This window comes from Dama dama, chromosome 20 (assembly GCF_033118175.1).
Source record: "Dama dama isolate Ldn47 chromosome 20, ASM3311817v1, whole genome shotgun sequence".
NCBI lineage: Eukaryota > Metazoa > Chordata > Mammalia > Artiodactyla > Cervidae > Dama > Dama dama.
This window is the reverse complement of record NC_083700.1, coordinates 58,668,101-58,693,517: the sequence shown is the minus strand read 5'-3', so window position 1 is coordinate 58,693,517 and position 25,417 is coordinate 58,668,101. Positions and strand designations below refer to the sequence as shown.

Sequence of the window (25,417 nt, the reverse complement as noted above, 5' to 3'; positions counted from 1 at the left end):
CATAGACTCTTAACTCATACCTCTGGTCCTTTTTAAAAATACTGCTGTCAGTTTAAGTAGAGATGAGCCTGATTCTTCTCACCATGAAGAAAAGAAACTAGGCTTTAAAAAATTCCTGGAAGACCTTCTATACATTTTTGACAGAATTCATGGGAAGGAAGAGTTTCTTCCTTTTTCTTATTCCTCCATGTGGTATGCTCTATTAGTTTTTGTTCGTTTGCTTGCTTGCTTTTGATCACATAACATCAATCTTGACATGACATTACCTTGAGATGTGATTCAGTTGACTGTTTTGTATGTTGTGGCTTTCTAAACTTCCCTGGTGGCTTAGATGGTAAAGAATCTGCCTGCAATGCTGGAGACCCTGGTTCTAATCCCTGGGCCGGGAAGATCCCCCAGAGAAGGGAATGGCTACCCACTCCAGTATTCTTGCCTGGGAAATCACATGGACAGAGGAGCCTGGTGGGCTACAGTCCATGGGGTTGCAAAGAGTTAGACATGTCTAAGTGACTAAACAACAACAACATCAAAGCAGAAATAAATCTGATCAAACTCTTAAAGAATCTGAAAAGTGATAGGAAAAAAAGAAAAATCTGTTACTTTGTATCTCAACCAGATTCATCCTCTATATTTAATATGAAAGTTGACCCTTATTATTTATGAACTTAAAATTCATAATATCAGCTATTCAAAAGGTACCCTGATTATTCATAATGTAATTTATCTTTTTTTACCAAGTCTCAAATTTAAATTATGGATACTGTATAGCTAGGCTTTAGGGATAAGACACAAATAGAATGAGTCTCTCCAGTCACCTAGAACCCACATCTCAACACAGTATTGTTCCATATGTCATAGTGTATATGCAGTCTACAGAGATCACAATATTTTCAGTTCTTTTTTACTGCATTTTAAAAAGTTCTACGTTGTGGCAGTGTTCACAAACTAGGGGACTTACTAAAGAGCACATACTTAAACTATGTCAAAGGTGAAAAATGAACACCTCTTAGAGATATTTAAGCTAGGTATTGAAAGATTTACACTAAAGTAATATAGAAAGGCAGAATGAAATATTTAGGTAATTAAGTGTTACTGCTGTCCTTGCTACACTTGTAGATCTCTAGGCTTCCGATTTCTTATCTTTGTACCTGCTTTCACCCAACAGAATACTAAAAGTCAAAAGAACTTTTGAGATTAACAAACAAAAAATCAAGAAAAATTAATAGACAAAAAGCAGTGATTTATTTTTTTTAGAATTTGAGAAGTAATGATGTAACATCTCAAGAGAAAATAAAGACCAAAGGCCATATACTAAAATACTTTTAAATAACTGAATGGGAGAAGTGTATTTTACTAATACAAAGACTGAGAGTGCAGAAATTATAGTAATATTTCCAAATAATTTAATTAGTTAATTACAAAGTTCTTGAATCTTTACTATATTGCTTAAACATCCTTAACTTCATAGTGAAAGTGGCTCAGTCGTGTCTGACTGTTTGCAACCCCATGGACTGTAGCCTGTCAGGCTCCTTTGTCCATGGAATTCTCTAGGCAAGAATATTGGAGTGTGTAGCCATTCCCTCCCTCCAGGGGATCTTCCCAACCCAGAAATCGAACCCAGGTCTCCTGCATTGCAGGCAGATTCTTTACCATCTGAGCCTCCAGGGAAACTTCATAGGAGTCAATTTTTCTGACAGGATGCTATTGTCATAACTAAATTTTATTTACTTAGGAAAACTACTTTCATTAAAACAAGTGTATCTTCATCTGTGTAAATAAGCCTCTATTTGTCAATCATTGTACACTGTGTAAAATTTTTTTTGGCTATTTATGAATATGTTCATATCAAACTTTAACATTTAGGATCCAATGTTAGTGTAAAATTTAAATCTGCATATATTCTAAAACTATAACAGTTTAAATCCTGGTCATCTTAGAAGAATAAGAACATAAAATTTTATATCACAGTATCTGACTTTTTTTAATTTTTTATTAGATATGATAAGGTGTTTGGTATACTGCTGTTTTTAACTAAAGGTGCCAGATTATCTCTCCCCATAATGGATATAGAGTTGTTTTCATTTCTTATTATCTTTTCTCATCTAAAGTAGAATTCATGAAAATAAAACATTATTATTGAGTGATCCCTAGGATCTGTATTATGTAAATATGAAATCATGTTCACATTTTCCACTAAAACCATCTGTTTCGGCACTCAGATTCAAACTAGAAGTTGTCTTTATCCACATTATAAAGCATTATTGTCTCTCTGTTTAGCAGCTAAAAGTCAAATTGGAGATTAACTTGTTTTCAAATTTTTTAATTGTTCATGTCTTTGATAATCCAGTTTTGGTCTTACAGATCCTATATTTGTATTTAAAATTTCTTAATGGTTTTAGTGATGTCAAATATTTAAAAACATACTTTTCATTCAGAATTTTTCTGATTTTTTCAAAAGCGTGTTATTTTATGCAACAGTATTTTATGTTGAGTATATTTTCTGAAACCATGTTATTAATATAAAGATTATAGGTATCATTGACTTATCAAAGTTCAAATAAATAAGTTTAATAAAGTGATTAGTTCACTAACATATGTACATTTGAACATTAGATTGTTACATTCTTTCTCTATTTACAGTATTTTAGCTCAAACTGATACTTTTCAATGCACAGAAAGATGATCAATCAGCTTGTTAGATTCTCGCCTACACATATTTTGCCTTTAATAAAAAACAGAGTAGGTGGTATTTAAATGTCAAATTATTCATACCGTATTAAGATTCAGGTTTAGAAATGCCTAGTTAACAGAAAACTCTTATAATTCCCACATTGACTATGCCTCATCCTAGCAATACATATGCTGAGTTTCTGTATATAGTCTTTAAATTTAATACCTCAGTGTCATATACTCTATAACAAGAATCAGTAATGGTTTCCACAGCAACTCTATCTGGCTTCATTACTCTTAGAAATGCAAAGGTTAACATTGTACTGAAAAATGATATTTGCAAATAAGGTGGCAAGCAAGTAATAGCTGTGTGGAAACCAAGAATTTTTGATTTATGTAATTAAAAAGATATTTTTAGCTCCTAAAGTTTTATTCCATTTTTAATGACCACCAAATATGTACAAGAAGACAGTATACAAAATATCAAGTTATAAACCTAGGTATACACAGAATGATCAAAAAGAATTGGTTAATTTTTTTTCCTGAAGGGCCTTCCACATTCACATGAAGTGAAGTATGGTTGATTAGCAGCCAAATGACTATTCCCTTTTGTGCCTAGGGTCCCCAAGACGACCCCCAGGTTAGGTGATTCACTAGGAAGATTCACAAAGTTCAGCATATAGTGATACTCAGGGAATGAATACCTTACATTGTAATAAGTACCTTCTTTGTAAGGTATCTTACAAGAAAGTTTATAAAGTGAAATCAGCAAAGGGAAAAGGCATTTACGGTAATGTCCAGAGGAAACCAGCACAAACTTTCAAGAGTCCTTGCCCAAAGGGGTCAAAAGGCAAACTTTATTTCTCCAGCAATGAATTTTGGCAACACAGATAAAATGTTGTCTACCAGGGAAGTACAGTAAAAACTCAAGGCCCAAGGATTTTATTGGAATCAGATATATATCTTCTGTCAGGCACATACCAGAATCTGTGATTCCCACAACAAAAGCAAATGTTCAGCATAAGCCGTATCGTTTGTAGTAAATCTAGGTGCAGTGAGCCACTCGTGTCACTTAGGGAAATTTCTTTTCAGTTTCTGGAACTGTGACCATTCCAATTCCCAGATACCTGCCAAGGGCCAAACTTGCTGCCAGGCCTTCCTCAAGGGTAGCAGTCTCAAACCTGCTATATTATCTCTTTTCTGTATATTCCTAAATAAAATACACATGTGCAGATATACCACTACACTTTTTCAAAGGCCCCACTAATACTTTTTTGAGAAATTAAACTGCCATTTTCTATTTGGCCATGGCTACAAAGACACTTATAGTACTCAATAGTCATTTTCATAAAATACAAAAGCAGTTATACTATATGCATAAAATCCAGGGCAGTTTTTTAACACCTTGCTGTGGACATTTAAATTCTTCTTAATACCTGCTGTGAGATGGTCCTTACCTTAGGAGTCCTATGGGCAAATGATTGCAACTTGTTTTGCAGAACATGGAATGAGGATGGGGTGGATAATAGCCTTCTGCAACCATCTGAATTCATTATATCTATGCACTGTTTCTGCATAGGTGAGAACAGATCAGAGAGCCCACAATCATGGTACTAATATAAGTATTTTGTTAATGTCCTAGATGTTTCTTCTTATGTATATAGGATCCAGTCCTATGAGACTGAGTCCTATGAGACAGTGTAGAACTTAGCACCATATCTGCTAGAAAGTATGTATGAAAAGTTATGTGTTCTGAAAAGTTAACTAATGTTAAGTTAACTAAGTTAACTAATGCTCAGTTTTTCTAGATAATTTTTTAACTAGGATCATAAATTTCTTAGAGCTATACTAATTTAGAGAGAGAATTTCTTAAAATTTATCCCAGTGTGCAATGTGGGCAGAAGTTGACAGATTATTGACTGTGTACAAACTCTTTTGAGTCATTTAAGCCCAGTAAATTTTATCCTGATGCAGGGTAAAATGTTACTAGTTGAACAGTCTTTTCCTCCATAACTGCAGAAGAATAGCAGTAAAAATTTTCTCCTCTTCAATCAGAGATCAACTTTGTAATTTCTGTGATTAAGCTAAAAGTAGACAAATTTGACTCTTGTCTTACTTTGTTTCTAAAATTAAAAATGAGTGAATTTAAATCATCCAGATTGGATGGATACTATAACAACATGCACTGATTTTCTTCTTAGATATAACTTCCTCTTAAATTTTTAGAAGGTAATAGTTATTTCTAAAACCAAAATGCACAAGACTATAATTGATGTTACAACCGAACAAATATCTGGTTGTTTGCTCAGTTCAAACTTAATTTCATAGTTATTTTAACATATTGTGTAATATAATTTAACAAAGTTGTTTAAGAAGGTATCAGCTATATTCACAATTCTGTCCTTATAAAACAATGCTTTAGTTGTCTATTCTCTTACTCACTCTATCAAATTTAAGTGCCTTAAGAAGAGAATTTGTTTGTTGTACAATTTTAAAAGGGAGCATGAGAAAAGAAGAAAAGAGGAACTTATTATACTCTGCAGTGACTTTTCTAGTACACTTTGTCCTTGAGTAGTCTGGAAACATAATGATAAATATTGCTGACTTCTAGGTTCCTTTTTTGAATCGGAAATTCAGCTTCAGATCATTAAGATATTATTCTAAAATGAAACATGTATTGAATTAGTGCCTGTAAGATACTAGGCCAGTTTCATAGGGAATTCCCTGGCAGTCCGCTGGGTGGGACTTGGTATTTCACTGCCGTAGTCTCAGTCTCTCAGTCATTCTGACTCCGTGATCACATGGACTGTAGCCCACCAGGCTCCTCTGTCCATGGCATTTCTTAGGCAAGAATACTGGAGTGGGTTGCCATGTCCTTCTCCATCACTGCCGTAGACCCAGGTTCAATTCCTGCTCAGGGAACTAAGATCTCACAAGATGTACAGCATGGCCGGGAAAAAAAAAGGCAGTTTCATAAAAGTTACCTATTTTCTTTTCACACCTGCCAGATGAAATATACTTTTATCATTTTACAGATGAGATAAGTGAGGTTATCTCACTTATCAGAAAGGTACAAGTTTGCCTAAAGTATAAAGAACTGGAGTTGAGATTGGAACCCAGGTATTCTTTCTACCAAAGAAATAGCTTAGTAGAATTCTTGAGATGACAAGGATGTTCCATTTTATTTAGTTTAACTCCCTTATCCTATATGTAGGTAAATCGGGGCTCCGAATAGCCCAAAGATAAAAGCTGCTGCTGCTGCTAAGTCGCTTCAGTCATGTCCGACTCTGTGCGACCCTATGGACAGCAGCCCACCAGGCTCCTCCATCCACAGGATTCTCTAGGCAAGAATACTGGAGTGGGTTGCCATTTCCTTCTCCAAGATAAAAGCTAGTTAGTGGCAAAGCAGGAAATAGAATCTAGTTCAGTGGTTTTTTCACTACTCCTTCATTTGACTTCAGTGACTCTTCATGATCTTAGCTTTCTTCCTGAATTACTCATGTTTCCTTTTTTTTTTAAATTGACTTAAAAAAAACATATAATTCTCATGAAACTCTTTAAAAAGGGGATGCTAGAATGCTTGGATTTATATCCTCATTCTTTTAATTTTTTAAATTTATTTTAATGGGAGTATAATTGCTTTACAATGTGTTACTTTCTGCTATGCAACAACATGAATCAGCTGTATATGTACATATATCACTACCCCTACTCATCTTTCCTTCTAAATCTCTTTAGCTTGATCTTCTTTTTTTGCACATCTTTCATTGGTGGTCACATCCTCTGTATAACTTTTAATACTAGCTATAAAGAAAGATAGTGAAGTTGCTCAGTCGTGTCTGACTCTTTTGCAACCCCGTGAGCTGTAGCCTACCAGGCTCCTGCATCCATGGAATTTTCCAGGCAAGAGTACTGGAGTGGGTTGCCATTTCCTTCTCCAGGGGATCTTCCCAACGCAGGGATCGAACCCAGGTCTCCCACATTGCAGGCAGACCATCTGAGCCATCGGGGAAGCTTAATACTAGCTATACGTGACTCATAAGTTGCATAGTTTAGCATCCAACTTCCTGAGATCTCCACTCAGAGGTCTAATAAATATCTCAAATTCAACCTGTCTAAAACTGACAGATTTTTGTTTTCCTTAGCAAATCTGTTCCTCCCACCATCTTTCCCATCTCATTTGATGGCAGCATCATCCTTTCAGTTAATTTCAGCTACTCAGACCAAAACACCCCAACGTTCTCAAACCATATTTGATGCATAGGAAAACCACATTGCCTCTATCTTTAGAATATGCACAGAATTCAGCTGCTTCTTACCACCTCCACTGATACTGCTGTCTTTTGAGTCACTAGAGGAGTTCTTTAAAAAGCACTGTCAGATCTTGTTACTCCTTTCAGAACCTTGCAATGACCCCCATTTTCTTCAGAGTAAAAAATTAAAGACCTTACAAAGAAAGATTTTGCCAGGAATGATGGATGACAACATTTTTAGAGGGTCATGTTTGTTGCTAAGTTTCTTTCTCACTAGAATGTGAACATGTGGAGGCAGGAATCTTTGTCTTACTTTGTTTTTTCTACTATATCCCAAGCACATCTGTGCCTAGCATATAGATGGTATTGAATCAGTGTTTATTGAATTTAAGTCCATGCATTTGTTGTATATTTATTAACCTCATCGTATATGACCAGTGCTAGATATAGCAAATCAGTTGCGGCCTCTGCCTTCATGAAGCTTTCATGAAATAGATGCCTACTCTCAAAGATACCAGTTCAGTTGGTCTTCAGTGTATTCCAATTATATGTATATTTTTTAATTATTTCAGATGTTTTTCATGCACATCATGTATTGAAAGCTTATGTGTGTATACCTCACTACAGAAGTAGATTTATTCTTAAGAATATATCATTAGGAAACTCAGAAGTAACTTGGTCTCTGCTGCTGCTGCTAAGTCACTTCAGTCGTGTCCGACTCTGTGTGACCCCATAGATGGCAGCCCACCAGGCTCCCCCGTCCCTGGGATTCTCTAGGCAAGAACACTGGAGTGGGTTGCCATTTCCTTCTCCAATGCATGAAAGTGAAAAGTGAAAGTGAAGTCGCTCAGCCGTGTCTGACTCTTAGCAACCCCATGGACTGCAACCTACCAGGCTTCTCCATCCATGGGATTCTCCAGGCAAGAGTACTGGAGTGGGGTGCCATTGCCTTCTCCAAACTTGGTCTCTAAAGGTTGAAAAAGAATCCTAAACAGGAAATATTAGAGGATAAACATCCAACAAGCACTTTAAGGAGCACATACTGCACAAAGCCCTCTTTCGTGTTAAATAATCCCAGTTTCCAATAACCTTATCACTTAGATCTACTGGTTTAATGGGGTTAGATTGTCTCTTTTCCAAATCTAGCTCTTTACAGCTGCTTTCACATTATTTGCCCTATCACATATTTTGTGCTATCCTGGCCTGAAGAAAGATGTAGGAGTCAGGAGAATCAAGTTATTTTCCCAACAATGAAGCTGAATTGATAGTCTCACTGGAGCTCAGTTTCCTTGTTTTTATTTTTTTAAAAAACAGGTTCCTTATCTTTAAAATGAAGGTTTAGACTAAATTAAACTCCATCTAGCTGCAGTGTTCTAGAATTCTGACTTTACTTTCTATATCTACATATGTTAGAATTGATAATAGTTAAAGAAACAATGCATATCAGAATTTGATAAAGTTTTGAAGGAAGAGTTCATTGTTTTTCCCATTATAGAAGTCTTTGGTGTTTCCCGGTTAACATACTATAAATAAAAGTCTTCCATTTAAAACATCAGTCCAGTTTAGTCGCTCAGTCGTGTCTGACTCTTTGCGACCCCATGAACCACAGCACGCCAGGCCTCCATGTCCATCACCAACTTCCAGCGTTCACCCAAACCCATGTCCATCGAGTCGGTGATGCCATCCAACCATCTCACCCTCTGTCGTCCCCTTCTCCTCCTACCCTCAATCTTTCCCAGCATCAGGGTCTTTTCAAATGAGTCAGCTCTTTGCATCAGGTGGCCAAAGTGTTGGAGTTTCAGCTTCAACATCAGTCCTTCCAATCAGATCAGTCCTTCTCCTTTAGGATGGACTGGTTGAATGTCCTTGCAGTCCAAGGGACTCTCAAGAGTTTTCTCCAACACCACAGTTCAAAAGCATCAATTCTTTGGTGCTCAGCTTTCTTTATAGTCCAACTCTCACATGTATACATGACCACTGGAAAAACCATAACCTTGGCTAGTCGGGCCTTTGTTGGCAAAGTAATGTCTCTGCTTCTTATTATGCTGTCTAGATTGGTCATAACTTTCCTTCCAAGGAGTAAGCATTTTTAATCTTATGGCTGCAGTCATTTTTTTGGAGCCCAAAAAAATAAAGTCAGCCACTGTTTCCACTGTTTCTCCATCTATTTGCCATGAAGTGATGGGACTGGATGTTTCATTTATTTTCTGTTTTTTGCTAATTTCAGTTAATGAATCAACATAGCTCTTTGGAACGTTCAGTAAACAAAGTACCTACATTTCTGACTACATTTCAGAACAATCATAGAAAACAATATTTTCACAATCATTCTCATTATTTCCCACTTAGTATATTTTAAGGATATGACAAATACCCATCATTAATATGGCTTACTATGGGAGTGTGGGCTACCTATCATAATCTCTGGGGGAAAAGAAGGTGTGATGTGGAAGTGAGGAGGACGCGTATAGAATTTCAGTTTCCCAAATGATTCTGTTATCTACCATTGCAACCCTCTACCACTACTTCCCACTTGAGAAACACTGTTCTGAGGATTAAACTAATAAACATATTCATTAGCTAATTCAAGACCATCACTGTATTTGCATTCCAAGTAAGGAACTATTTTATTTAGGTGTCTGTATTCTTTATCCACTTCATTGCATATTACCTGAATTCAAAAGGTTTATTTGTAGTACATCACTATCATTCTGAACATCATGAAGGGGAGAATAACTGACACAGTACATTGAACAGTTCATGAAACCTCTATTCTAAATGGAGATAGTGAAAGAAAGTGAAGTCGCTCAGTCGTGTCCAACTCCTTGAGGCCCCATGGACACCAGGCTCGTCCGTCCATGGGATTTTTTAGGCAAGAGTACTGGAGTGGGTTGCCATTTCCTTCTCCAGAGAATCTTCCCGACCCAGGGATTGAACCCAGGTCTCCCGCATTGTAGGCAGATGCTTTACCGTCTGAGCCACCAGGGAAGTCCTGAAAGTCTACTTCAAATAAGTTATTTCTTAAGAATCTAAACAAAATTAGAATATAATCATTTTATAAATAATTGTGGTATTTTTAAAGTGGATGGTGTGTCATTGAATACCTTGTATTCTCTAGTTTTTACTCCAAGTAGGGTAAAGAAATGTGCAGATACTTTTAAGATAAAATTTCAGTCTTTTATAAGGTTCCTGACAGTAACCTGAAGTTAAAGTATGTACCCTGAAGTCAGAGTCCTGGTTTGCTATTATAGCTCCCCCACTTACTATCTCTGTAATCTGGAGCAAATTGCTTAATCCTTATAGGTCTTAATTGCGTCAGGTATAAAATGGTGGCAATCATACTTACTTAGCTGTTATATTTTGGATTTTATGAGCCAGTGCATGTAAAGTGTTTGGCACAGTGCCTAAGAAACCATTGTGTCAAAAGTAGGAACTAGAGAGGGTGGTAGTTCACATGTCTTTTTTTTTTTTTTTTTGAACATATAACCTCTTATAATCTGTACTAATGCAAGCTTTGCAGAAATGAGGTTTTTTAGTCACTAATATGAGTTGACGCCAAACCTTCAACTTTCAAATAGTCTTTGGTTACTTGAGACAAGTACTAGTTTTCCTCTGTTATGATGGTGATTTTAGTTTATTATTTATACTAAAATTGTTTTTTGATCTGTCACTAGCAGGGAAAAAAAAAAAAAGCAACTTCTGCTTAACATAGTAAATAGCATTGCAAATAGTGTTTCCCAAACTTTCATGTATAGATGAATTGTTTAGAGACAGCAGCTCAGATTTTCAGGTCAGTGCCATTATCACCTTTGAAGTAAGCCCTAGGAATCTGCTTCCTAGTGGATGAAAGTGACCCCTGGAACCACACTTTGAGAAACGTTTATTTACAGACTAGCTGTGAGTGGCAGTCAGAAGACTATGATGATGAACCTAGTGTTGCCATAAATTTCTAGCTCTGCATCCTGTTTTAACTTCTGCTTTGAAAACATAAGAATCTATGTTGAGTACGTTGAACTTTTTCAAAGTCAGAATATAAATTAAGAAGTTCTATATGTTTGAAGTGTAATAAAGAGTAAAATTCATGGGGCTGGGAATTGTAAGACTACATTTCGAGTCTAGTTCTGCTGCTTTCTGGTGTGATGACTGGGTAAGGTATATAATGTCTCTGAATCTTAGTTTCTCTGTATTTACTAATAGAATACAGTTAATACTGTATTCGTCAAGAATGTCATATTGAACTAGGACGTAAGTGCCAAGAAATCAGAGACTTGTTTTCGTTCACTGTTTGTGCATCCAGCACCTAGAGTAGTACCTGGCACATAGTAGGTACTCAATACACTATTGTCAGATGGGTGAACTGTCTTATTTTAAGTGGTCTAATAAATCCTAGAACTACAAACACAAAAATGACACAGTATCTTCCCTCCGGAAATTCACAGTCTGGGTGAGACATACATGCATGAATACTGTAGCAGAGTTGAATGAATGAGTGCATGGTGAAGATGACCTGAGGTTATGTCATGATACACAATGCAAGTTACAGGTGCTGGTGGCACTTGTAGAGAACCAAAGAAAGAATGCTGGTTCAGAAATGTATCTATTAACCCTTTAAAGCATTTCTTCAAGATTTATGGTCAGTTTGAAGTTAAGGCCATGATAATCCAGAGAATGGTGTTCGTGTTTAGTGAAGGTGGGAGCATGAAATTGAACACACAACAGGAAAATGGGATTAAAATGAAAGTGCACGTGCTCACACACATGTAGCTATATGCATACATACCTGTGTGTTTGATGGGGAAGAGGGCAGTGGAAATGTATAGGACAATGGAGAAAACGTAATAATGAAAGAAAATAGTAAGGAGGCATAGATGTAGCTATTCATTCTAAAATCATCCCTTAATAGTACCCATTTTAATTTTTCAGTACTCATATTAATAATAGGGTGAGAACTGGGAGTTAGGTTGGAATAGAGAGTTAGAGAAGAGTGTTTAAACAACACAGAAAGTAGACCTAGGTCTCCAATGACTGGTACTTTATTTTATTGATTACCTGATATATAACATCTTCACTTATTTGGAGTTTTTTTCTTTGTTTTTAACACTGGAGGCCAATCAACTAATTATAAAATCTTCACAATATAGAAAGTGGAAACTGCTTTTAAACCAACCTAAATCATTTTTGTACTATTGCATAATAGCAGAATTGTACTCAAAAGTCACCCACTAGTGAAAGAAAAGTGGTTTCCTATGCTATGAAAGGCAGTGTGGGTTTTTATCATCATTTTTAGACTGCTTTTTTGATCATCTCTTTAAAAAATGTGCATACTGATATCTTTCATATGCTGCTTTTTCTATTTAAATTACAAGTTTAAATTTGTTTCTAAGGCAAAAGTTTATAATATGGGATCCAAGGGGTCTCTCTTGAAGATGGGTAAACCTTCTGACATTGCTGGAAAAGTTCTGTAATTATGCACATTTTTCTGGAGAGGGGTCCATTTTTCTGGAGTGAAGGTGAAAGTGTTAGTCACTCAGTCATGTCTGATTCTCTGCCACATCAATAGTAGCTCCAAAGTTTATGACCAAAGCAAGATCTTAAGAGAACAGTTTTAATTCATTCACTTAAATAATTATCTTTTTTAAAGACTACTGTGGAGACTGAAGTATGTAGTTAAAAGTATTTGAAAGTCAGCACTGCATATTTATGTTTATATAATGATCTATCACATTTAAAAAAATACCTTTCAGAGATGTCTTGAATCTTAGAATGTGTGTCTTACCACATGGTCTGTTTTGCAGGTTCGATTCCCTTCTCACTTCAGTTCAGATCTCAAGGACCTTCTAAGGAACCTACTGCAGGTAGACTTAACAAAGCGGTTTGGAAATCTAAAGAATGGTGTGAGTGATATAAAAACTCACAAGTGGTTTGCCACAACAGATTGGATTGCTATTTACCAGAGAAAGGTGAGCCTGTTCTTTCTTTAATTTAAAAGCTTTTCAAGTTACTCTTTAAATTATATGTAGTAGAGGTATCTTCAACTTAGCACAAACTTTTAGTATTTTTTACCTTTTGAATTAATCTTATGCAAGACTTAAAGAACCTTTTAGGGCTTCCTTGGTGGTTCAGTGGTAAAGAATATGCCTGCTAATGCAGGAGATGTGGGTTTGATCCCTGGGTCAGGAAGATCCCTGGAGAAGGAAATGGCAGTCCACTCCAATGTTCTTGCCTGGGAAATACCATGGATAAAGGAGATTAGCCAAGTACAGTCCATTGGGGTTGCAAAAGAGTCAGATATGACTTAGCGACTAAACAACAAAGAACCTTATAGCTCACAACTTAAATGAGTTTTCTCCTTGATAGAAGGGAAAGTGTATGTCTGTATAGATCATCAATTGGAAATATTTTCTTTGTTAAATTTTTCCTACCCATACCTTTTATTTTTCATAATGCCATGGCAAGTACATATTAGTGTCCTAATAATTTGCACTTCAAAACTGATGTAAAGTCACATTAGTAAGACAATATGTAAACAAATATACTCACCTACCCAGAATTGGCACACAGCCAGATTTAGTAACATTTAGTTGTTGGATTCATTAAGATATTTTTCAATCATCATTGCTTTACCTTTGGGATAAATTGAGACATTTAAGAAAAACTTTTGCTTTGCTGAATTACCTTTATCTCTCCTTTTCCTTCTTAAATGCCCAGTTAAAGATAATTCATATGAAGTGTTTTCATCTTGAATATGTTAATTTTTTCTTTTTCTTTTCCTATAAAACCAAAACATCTAATGTCTCCAAAATTTGCCATATCTAATAATGCTATGAAGCCATATGAGTGAATTTCCATGGGAAAAAAATGTAAATGCTCTAATTGTAAATAGTCATTTTTCTAATTTATAGTCTTATAAAAGGTTTTTTTAACACTTAAAAAAAATTTTAATTCAGCAGATAGAAAACATAGCAAGACCAAAGCAATGTGAGTCCAGTACAGCCTTTGTATCTCAAAGAGGGATTCAGATACTCTCTAACCATTAAATTCATGAAACATTGCCGTTAGCATTATTATCTCAACTGAATGTGTTATGTAGTCAAGAACAAAGTCCAGAGCAACTTAAAATAGATTTTAGATGTAGTGAATAAATATTGTGTGTTCATGCTCTGTCATATTGACTCTTTATCACTTCATGGACTCCAGTCTCCTCTGTCCCTGGGATTTTCCAGGCAAGGATACTGGAGTGGGTTGCCTCACTTATTCCTCCAGGAATAAGTAAACATACCATATTTCCCCTAAATTTCCTAGCACCAATGTAGTGCTTTAAAATTTATAAAAGCAACACTGTAATGTCTCATTTTAATCTTTGAAGTAATTCTATGGGATAGGTTATACCATTTTCCCCAATTTACTGATAAGAAAATCAGCTTAGAAAGGTTAAATGCTTTAAATTGTTTGAGCTGTTAAATCACATCTATATTAGCTTCCATGGTGGCTCAGGGGTAAAAGAATCCACCTGTCAATGCAGAAGACACAGGTTTAATCCCTGGGTTGGGAACATCCCCTGGAGAAGAAAATGGCAGCCCACTTCAGTATTCTTGCCTGGGAAATCCCATGGACTATTGACCCTGGGCGAGGGGGGGAGGGGGGCACAGTCCTTGGGATTGAAAAGAGTTGGACTGGACTTAGCGACTAAATAACAACGTATTTAATTCTGGGTTCTTCAAATTCCCAGTTCCAGGATCACATTAGCCCTTTCAGTTCAGTTTAGTTCAGTCACTCAGTCGTGTCAGACTCTTTGCAACCCCATGTGAACCGTAGCACGCCAGGCCTCCCTGTCCATCACCAACTCCTGGAGTTTACCCAAATTCATGTCCATTGAGTCGGTAATGCCATCCAACCATCTCATCCTCTGTTGTCCCCTTCTCCTCCTGCCCTCAATCTTTCCCAGCGTCAGGGTCTTTTCAAATGAGTCAGTTCTTTGCATCAGGTGGCCAAAGTATTGGAGTTTCAGCTTCAACATCACTCCTTCCAATGAACATTCAGGACTGATCTCCTTTAGGATGGACTGGTTGGACCCCTTGCAGTCTAAGGGACTCTCGAGAGTCTTCTCCAACACCACAGTTCAAAAACATCAATTCTTTGGCGCTCAGCTTTCTTTATAGTCCAACTCTCACATCCATACATGACCACTGGAAAAACCATAATCTTGACTAGACAGACCTTTATTGGCAAAGTAATGTGTCTGCTTTGTAATACGCTGTCTAGGTTGGTCATAACTTTCCTTCCAAGGAGTAAGCATCTTTTAATTTCATGGCTTCAGTCACCAACTGCAGTGATTTTGGAGCAAAGAAAATAAAGTCAGCCACTGTTTCCACTGTTTCCCCATCTATTTGCCATGAAGTGATGGGACCGGATGCCATGATCTTATTTTTCTGAATGTTGAAAAGTTTAAGCCAACTTTAAGCCAACTTTTTCACTCTCCTCTTTCACTTTCATCAAGAGGCTTTTTAGTTCCTCTTCACTTTCTGCCACAAGGGTGGTGTCATCTGCATATCTGAGATTATTTATATTTCTCCCAGCAGTCTCGATTCCAGCTTGTACTTCTTCCAGTCCAGCGTTTCTCATGATGTACTCTGCATATAAGTTAAATAAGCAGGGTGACAATATACAGCCTTGACATCCTCCTTTTCCTATTTGGAACCAGTCTGTTGTTCCATGTCCAGTTCTAATGTTGCTTCCTGACCTGCAAACAGGTTTCTCAAGAGGCAGGTCAGGTGGTCTGATATTCCCACCTCTTGAAGAATTTTCCACAGTTTATTGTGATCAACACAAAGGCTTTGGCATAGTCAATAAAGCAGAAACAGATGTTTTTCTGGAACTCTCTTGCTTTTCTGATGATCCAGAAGATGTTGGCAATTTGATCTCTGGTTCCTCTGCCTTTTCTGAAACCAGCTTCAACATCTGGAAGTTCTCAGTTCACATATTGCTGAAGCCTGGCTTGGAGAGTTTTGAGCATTACTTTACTAGCGTGGCAGATGAGTGCAATTGTGCAGTAGTTTGAGCATTCTTTGGCATTGCCTTTCTAGGGATTGGAATGAAAACTGACCTTTTCCAGTCCTGTGTCCATTGCAGAGTTTTCCAAATTTGCTGACATATTGAGTGCAGCACTTTCACAGCATCATGTTTTAGGGTTTGAAATAGCTCAACTGGAATTCCATCACTTCCACTAGCTTTGTTCGTTAAAGATCTTTTAACATGGCAACCCACTCCAGTATTCTTGCCTGGAGAATCCCATGGACAGAGGAGCCTGGCAGGCTACAGTCCATGGGGACGCAAGAATTGGACATGACTTAGCCACTAAAGAGAAAGATTAAAATAAAGCCCAAACCATAGAGCAATACATTGCTTCTTAAGATATTCATAGATTTTTACATATTCTCTGCTTAAATTTTATGCTTTGAGCATTTTCAGAGTAGGAAGACTGCCTCAGAAGGCAGTAAAAAGTGTGTGAACTCAGGTTAGGTAGACACTGATTTGAATCCCAGATCAGCCAACCATTAAGAGTGAGAGTTCAAGCAAATTACTTAACTACTTTAAAGCATCAGATTTCTCATCCTCAACATTTAGGTTAAAATAGTGAAGGCAAAAGAAAATAGTTTGGAGAGAAAAATTAAATAGATTGGCTCTATTTTTCTTGCTGGTTGAGGTGTGTTTCATACAGTTGTCATGAGGTAATTTGTTAAGTAAATAGATTTTAAATCATCATAATCCCATCATTCAGACAGTATCTCTATTAACAGTTGGTATATTTCTTCCTTTTATTTCTGTGCTTTTCCTCACTATAGTCCATTCCAGTGACTTTAGTAACCACCTTCAATAGTAAATCTGCTTCCTCCAGGCCTTCATTTTCCCCTCAACTTCAGACTGTACATGCATACTTAGTCACGTCCAACTCTTTGCAACCCCATGAACTATGTAGCCTGCCAGGCTTCTCTGTCCATGGGACTTTTTAGGCACACTGGAGTGGGTTGCCATTCCCTCCTCCAGGGGATCTTCCCCACCCAGGGATCAAACCCGAGTCTCCTGCAGCTCCTGCATTTCAGGAAGATGCTTTACTCATTGAGCCATCAGGGAACCACCACATCATTTTATGTAGGTTTATAATGTGATTTTTTTCAATTTTCAAAATACTTACATATTTAATATGTGGAATTTGTATAAATATTTATAAAAAATACATATTTCAGTTTTCTCCAGTTTTATTGTAGTAAAGTACATATAAGATTTAATATGCTAACCAAATGCAAGTGCTCTGTTCAGGGACATTAAGTACATTCATACTGTTGTGCCACCATCACCGCCATCCATCTCCAGAACCTGCTCCTATAGAACTGAAACTGTGTACCCAATAAGCAGTAATGCCTCTGTTTTGTTGGTCTTCCCAAATGTTTATGTTGTATTGGGGGATCTTAATTGGGATTATGTGTATTAATTAAAAGAAAACCAAAATTTTGAAATTTCTTCATAATGAACATGTTATATTTGTGCAGTTATTCAAATATTTTCTGTTATTTGGTAAAGTTTTAGAAACCCCTTACCTCATACAAGTCCAATTTCTTTCTCAAAGTTTTTCCTTAAATTGATATTTTGGTTGCTACTGTGAGTATGTTTCTTTCCCATTAAGAGTATGGGGGAGAAAACATTTCTATGTTTATTATGATTGGCCACCTTAATAAGTAAATTCTGCTATTGGTTTCCTTAGATTTTACTGGAAGATCATCACAGTGGGTAGAGGTGTCATTTGTCTTCTTTTTAATATCTTTTATTTCCATTTTATTTTATTTGTATATGCTAGAATGTCTAGAATAATATTTTAAAATAGTGGGCCTGTTGAACACTCTTATCTTGTTCTCTTTTGAATGGGAATGCTTTTTATGCTTTACCACCAGATAAGATATTAGCCATTTGTCTTGGATAAGTATTCTTGATCAGGTTAAGGAAATATCCTTGACTGCCAGTATATTGTATTTTATCTTCTTTGACATGTTAGTATAAAGAGTTATATTGGTGAGATATCCTAACATTCCTGAAATGAATATCCTTTAATCATAGGGTATTATTATTTTAATATCTGCCTGAAATTAATTTGCTAAAGCTTTATTTAGGATTTTTACTTCTATAGTCTTAAATTTTATCAACCTGTAGTTTTTGTTTTTCTGGAGTTGAAATTATATAGATTCATAAAATTAGGTTGGAAATTTTCCATGTTTCTTTGGGAAATTTAAGGAAGATAGGAATTATATTTATACCTTGGAAATGAAAACAAATTATTTGTGGATATTGGCCCCTTAAATTTTTGCCTCATTAATTTTTGAATTTTATATTTTTCTATAAAATCATTTATATCCCTTTGTAATTATCACTATACTATCTTTATTGTTATAATATTGTTAATTAATGCTATATTTAGATGAATTAATTAGATTTCTTTGAGGTTTGTCCTCATTAATATTTTAAAAATTTATGATGTATTTTGAATATTTTAAAACTTATATTTAGAAATAAACATTTCTCCTGTTACTTAGCCAATATTTACTATTCTATGCATATCATGTATTTTAAACAGTTACTCTTAAAATGGGTAGAACTGCTACTGCTCATCTAAATGATGAGCCCTTTCCAAAGAGCTTGGTTTATCTAGATTAAACAGCTTATCTGCTGAGAAGTAGCACAGTATAACAGGTTATTGTATTGGGCAAATTGATTGATAGTAAATCTTGATGATTAACAGAAATGAACTTGGGAATCTCTGGATAACTTACAAAGAGAAATAATTCAGTACTTTAAAAATAGCCGTTTGTTTTAGTATCATGTCCCTGATAAGTATGCAGATAAGTGCAAAAATGATAGTAAATTTGAATAGTTTTCATAGTCTTTATTCTTTGACCAAGTGCTCATGAACAACAAAATAGTCAAAGTCATCTGGCAGAAAGACAGAAATGGAAGAAAATGGCCTGGACAGCTCACACTGTACAGTCATTTTCTAGAGATGATTGGCTTAATAGCTGTGATCCTAAATTACTGCCTGGCTAGACATGAAGCGACTGTCTGCCTAGCTCATTGTTCTGTGTGGTGCAGACCTGCAGGCCCCCATACAGGGCACACAAGGCAACCAGTTAGACTTCCCATTCCTACTTATTTTTTACCTTATTTTTTTAGATGTCTTGTTTGTGTGTATCTTGTAATAATTTAGCCATGTGTGTAAATTATTTATAAATAAAAAACTACATTTATTGGTGATATATACTCAAAGATGTTTTAGTAAAGGCATATTAATCAAAACTCGTTGGAAATCACTGGTATAAATATTAGAAACAGCTCTGGACTGAAAAAATGTTCAGAATTTAACAATTTTGTAATTCTAAAAGACTTTTTTTTTCAAATTTCCCAGAAAGTCTTGATAGCCAGATATTTTAAACAAAATAATCTTGGGAATAAAAAAAAAATAACCTAGAGAGGAAGGAATTAAGGAAAGGAGGACAGAAAAATAGACTTCAGAAATAAACTGATAAAGGAAAGCTGGAGTTCTGTAACTTTCAGTTCAGTTCAGTTGCTCAATCGTGTCCAACTCTTTACAACCCCATAAACTGCAACATGCCAAGCCTCCCTGTCCATCACCAACTCCCAGAGCTTGCTCAAACTCACGTCCATCAAGTCGGTGATGCCATCCAACCATCTCATCTTTTGTAACCTTAATTACCAGCATTTTGATGGCAGCAGTGAATTATCCTAGAAATCTCGTTTGTTGGCCTGTACCATACTTTGAATGAAGATGTTGAGATTAATAGCAAACCTATAGTTTGTTTTTTCTTTTAATGTTGTTATCATTTAGGGACTTAAAGGCATTTAGATTGCCACTGCATTAGTAATAATAAGAATTTATTTTCCTTAGTGTTTGGAAATTCTCAGGCATTTCTTTTTCCTCTTTTTCCATGCAACCGAGCAATTAACTCACTTCTAACACTTCCTGTCTGGAGATACCAACTTCAAGTCCAGTTTGTGCTTCTGACTAACAAGCTATAGATCAAGATTCCCCCAAAACCTTGGGGTTCGATTAACTTGCTAAACTGGCTCACAGAACTGAGGAAAGTTGCTTACTGGATTGACCAGTTTATTATAAATGGTGTAACTCAAGAATAGCCAGATGGAAGAGAGGCCTAGGGCAAGGTGTGTAGAAAGGGGATCCTAGTTTCCTGCTCTCTCCAGGCATGCCATTCTCCCCAAATCCCCACTGATTCACCACCCCAGCTCTCCAAAACCCAAACTCTTTCCTTTTGGGGTTTCATGAAGGCCTCATTATATAGGCATGATTGACTCAATTACTGCCATTTGGTGTGAGTGTTCAGTTGCTCAGTCATGTCTAACTCTTGGCGACCCCAAAGACTATAACCCTCCAGACTCCTCTGTCCATGAGATTTCCCAGGCAAGAACACTGGAAGGGGTTGCCATTTCCTCCTCCAGTGGATCCTTTCAACCCAGGGATCGAACCGGTATCTCCTGTGCCTCATGTATTGGCAGACAAATTGTTGAGCACTGAGCCACCAGGGGAGTCTGACTGAACTCAGTCTCCTGCCCCTCTTCCCTCTGAGATCGGGTTGTGGTATTAGTCGCCCAGTCGTGTCCGACTCTTTACAACCCCAAGGACTGCAATCAGCATCAGTCCTTCCAATGAATATTCAGGGTTGATTTCCTCTAGGATTAACTGGTTTGATCTCCTTGCTGTCCAAGGGACTCTCAAGAGCCTTCTCCAGCACCACAGTTTGAAAGCATCAGTTCTTCAAGCACTCAGCCTTCTTTATGGTCCAGCTCTCACATCAATACATGACTACTGGAAAAACCATAGCTTTGACTAGACAGACCTATGTCATCAAAGTAATGTCTCTGCTTTTTCGTATGCTATCCAGGTTTGTCATAGCTTTTCTTCCAGGGAGCAAGCATCTTTTAATTTCATGGCTGCAGCCAGCATCCACAGTGATTTTGGAGGCCAAGAAAATAGTCTGTCACTGTTTCCATTGTTTCCCCGTCTACTTGCCATGAAGTGATGGGACCAGATGCCATGGTCTTATTTTCCTGAATGTTGAGTTTTAAGCCAGCTTTTTCACTCTCCTCTTTCATCTTCATCAAGAGGCTTTTTAGTTCCTCTTCATTTTCTTCCATAAGGGTGGTGTCATCTGCATATCTGAAGTTGTTGATATTTCTCCCAGCAATCTTGATTCCAGCTTATGCTTCATCCAGCCTGGCATTTTGCATGATGTACTCTGCATATAAGTTAAATAATCAGGGTGACAACATACAGCTTTGATGTGCTCCTTCCCCAGGTCAGGTAGTGAACTGAAGTTTCCAACCTTCTAATCACAGTGCTGGGTACCCTGGCAACCAGCCACCCTGCTTAAGTTACCTATGGGCTTTCCCAAAGACACCTCATTAACATAACAAAAGACACATTTGCCATGCTCAACTCAAGAGATCCAAAGGCTTTAGGAGCTTTGTACCAGGAACTGACACTAAGACCAAATATATATTTCTTATAATAAATCATAATATCACTCTTGTTTTCTCTGTTTCTCAATTACAGGTTGAAGCTCCATTCATACCAAAGTTCAGAGGCTCTGGAGATACCAGCAACTTTGATGACTATGAAGAAGAAGATATCCGTGTCTCTATAACAGAAAAATGTGGGAAAGAATTTTGTGAATTTTAGAGCAACACGATGACATGGGAGCTCACACTCAGTCTTTGCACTCTGTTAAGAGATAAGGCAGAGCCGAGACCGTCCTTGTCAAAGCAGTTACCGAGTTCCTTCATTCCAGCGACTGAGTGAGGTCTCTGTTCCCGTCATCCATGTGTGCACTCTGCATCCACCTCTGTAACAAGGCATCGCTAAGCAAGCATTGTCTGTGCCATAACACAGAACTAGACACCCTCCCGCTTCCCTTTGGTTCGTCATTCTTCTCTTCTTCCACATCCATTCCGTCCTGTTTCATTTCCATTAATTTTTCTGCAAATAGTGCTCATTTTATTTTCTTGGTGTTTCAAATGGGCAGTGTTATGGCTATGTGACTTTGGAAGGGAAGGATAAATGTTGCTTTTAGTAACTCTTAACCAATATTTGTGTTGGTCAGTTGCTTGAGGATATGCTTTCTAATAATTGTTTTTACTTTGAATAGCTCATACTCAGTTGTTGCCAAAACGCTGGACAGTTTTTAAAGCTAGAATGTCTTTTCACCGAGGATATTTACACAAATAAAACATTAACTTTCCTAGAACTCACTAATGCAGAGTAGCCTGACCCAGCAGTTTGGATTCATACAGATCAGAAGCTCTGTCTCACTTCACTGCCTTTTCTGTCATCCTCCCCTTGAGTAAATAAGTGACCAACCTGTGCAGTGTGACAATTGTGTCTCATTTGCAGGAAAAGCTAATAACATGGATCGTAATCATCCAGATTCTCTCACTTGGTACCAGCATTTATGTAGGTATCAAGAGTAGAGTTCTAAGATTTATAAACTTTAACTTTCCATAAGGATTTTAGACAGTATTTTAATAGAACATGACTAATGAAAAAGATAAATTTTTAAGTTTCTCAAAAAGTCCCCATTATAAACTTTTTAGAGGAAGAGAAATGAACTAAAAAGAACATTGATGTGAACAAATACTCATCTAAGTCAAACAAATGGCTTGACTCTTGTAAACGACGTAGAGGCGCTTTTGTGTAGAGGTATTTGGTTTGTTTGCTTTGCTTTGTTTTGTCACAGTTAAGAACAAAAGTTGTTGCCAGGTGATTATGCTGGTAAACTGTATGTGTCAGCCTGAGATGGAGGCACTGCTGCAACTTCAGCTTCCGTCCTGCACCTCAGCAAAGAGGAAAGGGGACAAAGTTTATAAAACTGCCACAACTGTATTTTAATTTTGAGGTGTGGTATTTTTAGATATATCATCATTTCTAGCTTCTTTCAGTAAATGGAATTATGATCATGCAAATACAATTTTAGTACTTGTTTTTTTAATATACTTTTTTTTTTTGCCAGCTGACTTAATAACATTGCTATCATGTGGAAATTTCAAACACTTTTGTCCATTTCGTTCACTGTTTGTTGAGAATCCATGGCTTAACTCAGTTTTTTAATATTTTTTTCTTTGCTTTTAAATTTCTTGTCTGGTTTTATTTCTGTGTGTCAGTGACCTATCTTAAAACAACACACCAAAATTGTTGAAAATAAACTGTGTTCATTTTTATGGTCAATTTACATGCATATAAGATGAGTTGTGTTTAATCAAACTGATCTTAATGTATATAAACACTCAGCTTCATTATCGGTGCAGGTAGGTCACTGATTCTACTTATTTTCCTGTGTACCACACCTTTGTGAGACCTTTGAAGATGCTGAAGAAATCTCTCTGAGATGTTCTCTGCGTCAGTCTGTGCATCTTTTGGTTGTCAAGTGTTTCTGCATGGTCATGTCACTTAAGGCTGATACTGATTTGTTGGTCCACTTGTATTTAAAATGTGCAAGGAAAATATGAAATACTTTGCTGTAGCAAATTTTATGTAACAATATATCATGTTAATAAATCTGAAACATCATTTGTATAAAATATTTTAGGTTTTTTGTATTTCATTTAGACCCAAGAACATGCTGATCATGTATTCAATATGTATGCTATAAATGCTATGGTACCTATGTTGTATATTATTGTAAAATTAGTACATAATAATTTAGGTAAATCATAGGGGTGACAATTTGATTACTACATTTTTAGTTTTCAGTAATTAAAAAGATTTCTATTAATTCTAAAAAAATAAAAATAAAAAAGAAAATCATGAAATTACTACTGCCTGGCACAGTTTGCTATAAAATCTGCCTGGGTGGATGACCCATAGGCATGCATTGGCTTTGAGGGCTATTTAGTCACTCCATTTAACTTCCCATTTGAAGGACAGCAGCAAGCTTTGTCCCAATCCATCAAGGGAGTCTATTTCCAACCACTCAAATACACTGAATAGAATATCTTGGAATTATATAAAACTCCCAGTTTCAGCCACAATTTAGCCAAAAATAAGATAAAAAAACTTGAATAAGAAATAAGTGGAATGAATCAGTATTTAATCTCAGATTACGTTATTTGAAACAGAAGAAATAAGGAGATGACATTGTCGGGAAAGGAGCCATAGACTGAAGTCAAGGCACCTGAGTGTCAAGCCTTGTCTGTCACTATCAGCAGTGATCTTGGCCTCAGTTCTCATATCTGTGAAATGGACGAGTTCCATTAGGCAGTTTCTAAGGTCCCTTCTAACTTCCCCATGTTGTGATGAGACTCTTTTTATTTGACATTCTGAGGGGATAACATGCTTTGAAATAAGTCTCAGTAAGGTGATATTCTAGGGCATCTTTCTTCTCCTTAATTCTTACAGTGTTCTTACAGTTCTTTGAATATCATGAGAACCTCATCTCTGTTCTGATTCCTTCCTCCTTCACTGATGCTAAATATCCAATTGATATCAAACTGTCAGCCTACCAAAATGATATTGTGGCTTGTGGGCATTGCTGTCTTGTTCTGATACGTTCCTGTGGTGAGTGCCCATTGGCCTGAAAATACTCATTGTAAACCTAAAAAAATCATTTTTCTTTCCTACTGTTTTTTCTGCTTGTTGAAGAATCAAATGAAATAATGTATGTGAAAGCACCTTGTAAACTGTAACCTATCAATGTAAAATGTTAAGGTGTGTTGTTATTTCATTAATTACTTCTTTATTTAGAATGGAATTTCCTATGCACTCCTGTAGCTAGGAAATGCTGAAAACAACTGTGTTTTTTAATTAATAACTGCAAAATTAAAGTATCTTGAAAGGATAAAACAATTTGAGTCTTGGATTCTATTTAGTACCCTTATTTCCTGATTTATTTTCTGTGTATACTTCAGATGCTTATGGATTCCTAGTTCTTATGTATTTGGGTGAGAACAGAGCAATAGAGGGTCAAATGGCTACTAGCCTATTCTAACTGGGTGTTTATTGAGAAACTGCTAGATTTATTCCATAGTCTCTAAAGTGTTTCTATTTTTTCCTGATACTATTAGTCTAAATTACTTATAAAATAATGTTTGAAAATATTCATATTTTAAAGATTAACACTAGAAGAGCCCTCATCCTTACTTTGTGATAGTGAACTATGATTTTTTTTTTTTTTTCTTTAGAGGTGTTTTTGAGCTTCACCATTACCTCTTCTGGTTTTAGCCAGGTTGATTAAAGTGTATTACTATAGTTGTCATTTACCTCAAGAAATACCATTTTAGGTAATTAATAACTTATCATTTTTTGTTTTGTTACTACAAAAGTTTATAAACATTGATGCATTTTATAACCAGTGACTTCTTCATTTTATCATTGTTAAGCTTGTGTAAATTCTAGTTTCCTCATTTCTGTATGTAACTGGTTC

At 36.3% G+C, this 25,417-nt stretch overlaps 1 protein-coding gene across 5 annotated transcripts in view; it reads left to right on the top strand.

Annotated features, from left to right (window-relative positions):
- Nucleotides 1–24,840, top strand: part of PRKACB (protein kinase cAMP-activated catalytic subunit beta) — a 151,942-nt gene extending 127,102 nt beyond the window's left edge. For all 5 annotated transcript variants that reach the window (XM_061121532.1, XM_061121529.1, XM_061121533.1 and 2 more), the window contains 2 exons: nucleotides 12,719–12,883; nucleotides 21,556–24,840. In XM_061121532.1, coding sequence (XP_060977515.1) covers nucleotides 12,719–12,883; nucleotides 21,556–21,681 — 291 coding nt within the window. In that variant the 3' untranslated portion in view covers nucleotides 21,682–24,840. The remainder of the gene's footprint in view (nucleotides 1–12,718; nucleotides 12,884–21,555) is intronic.
- Nucleotides 24,841–25,417: the final 577 nt, after the last annotated feature.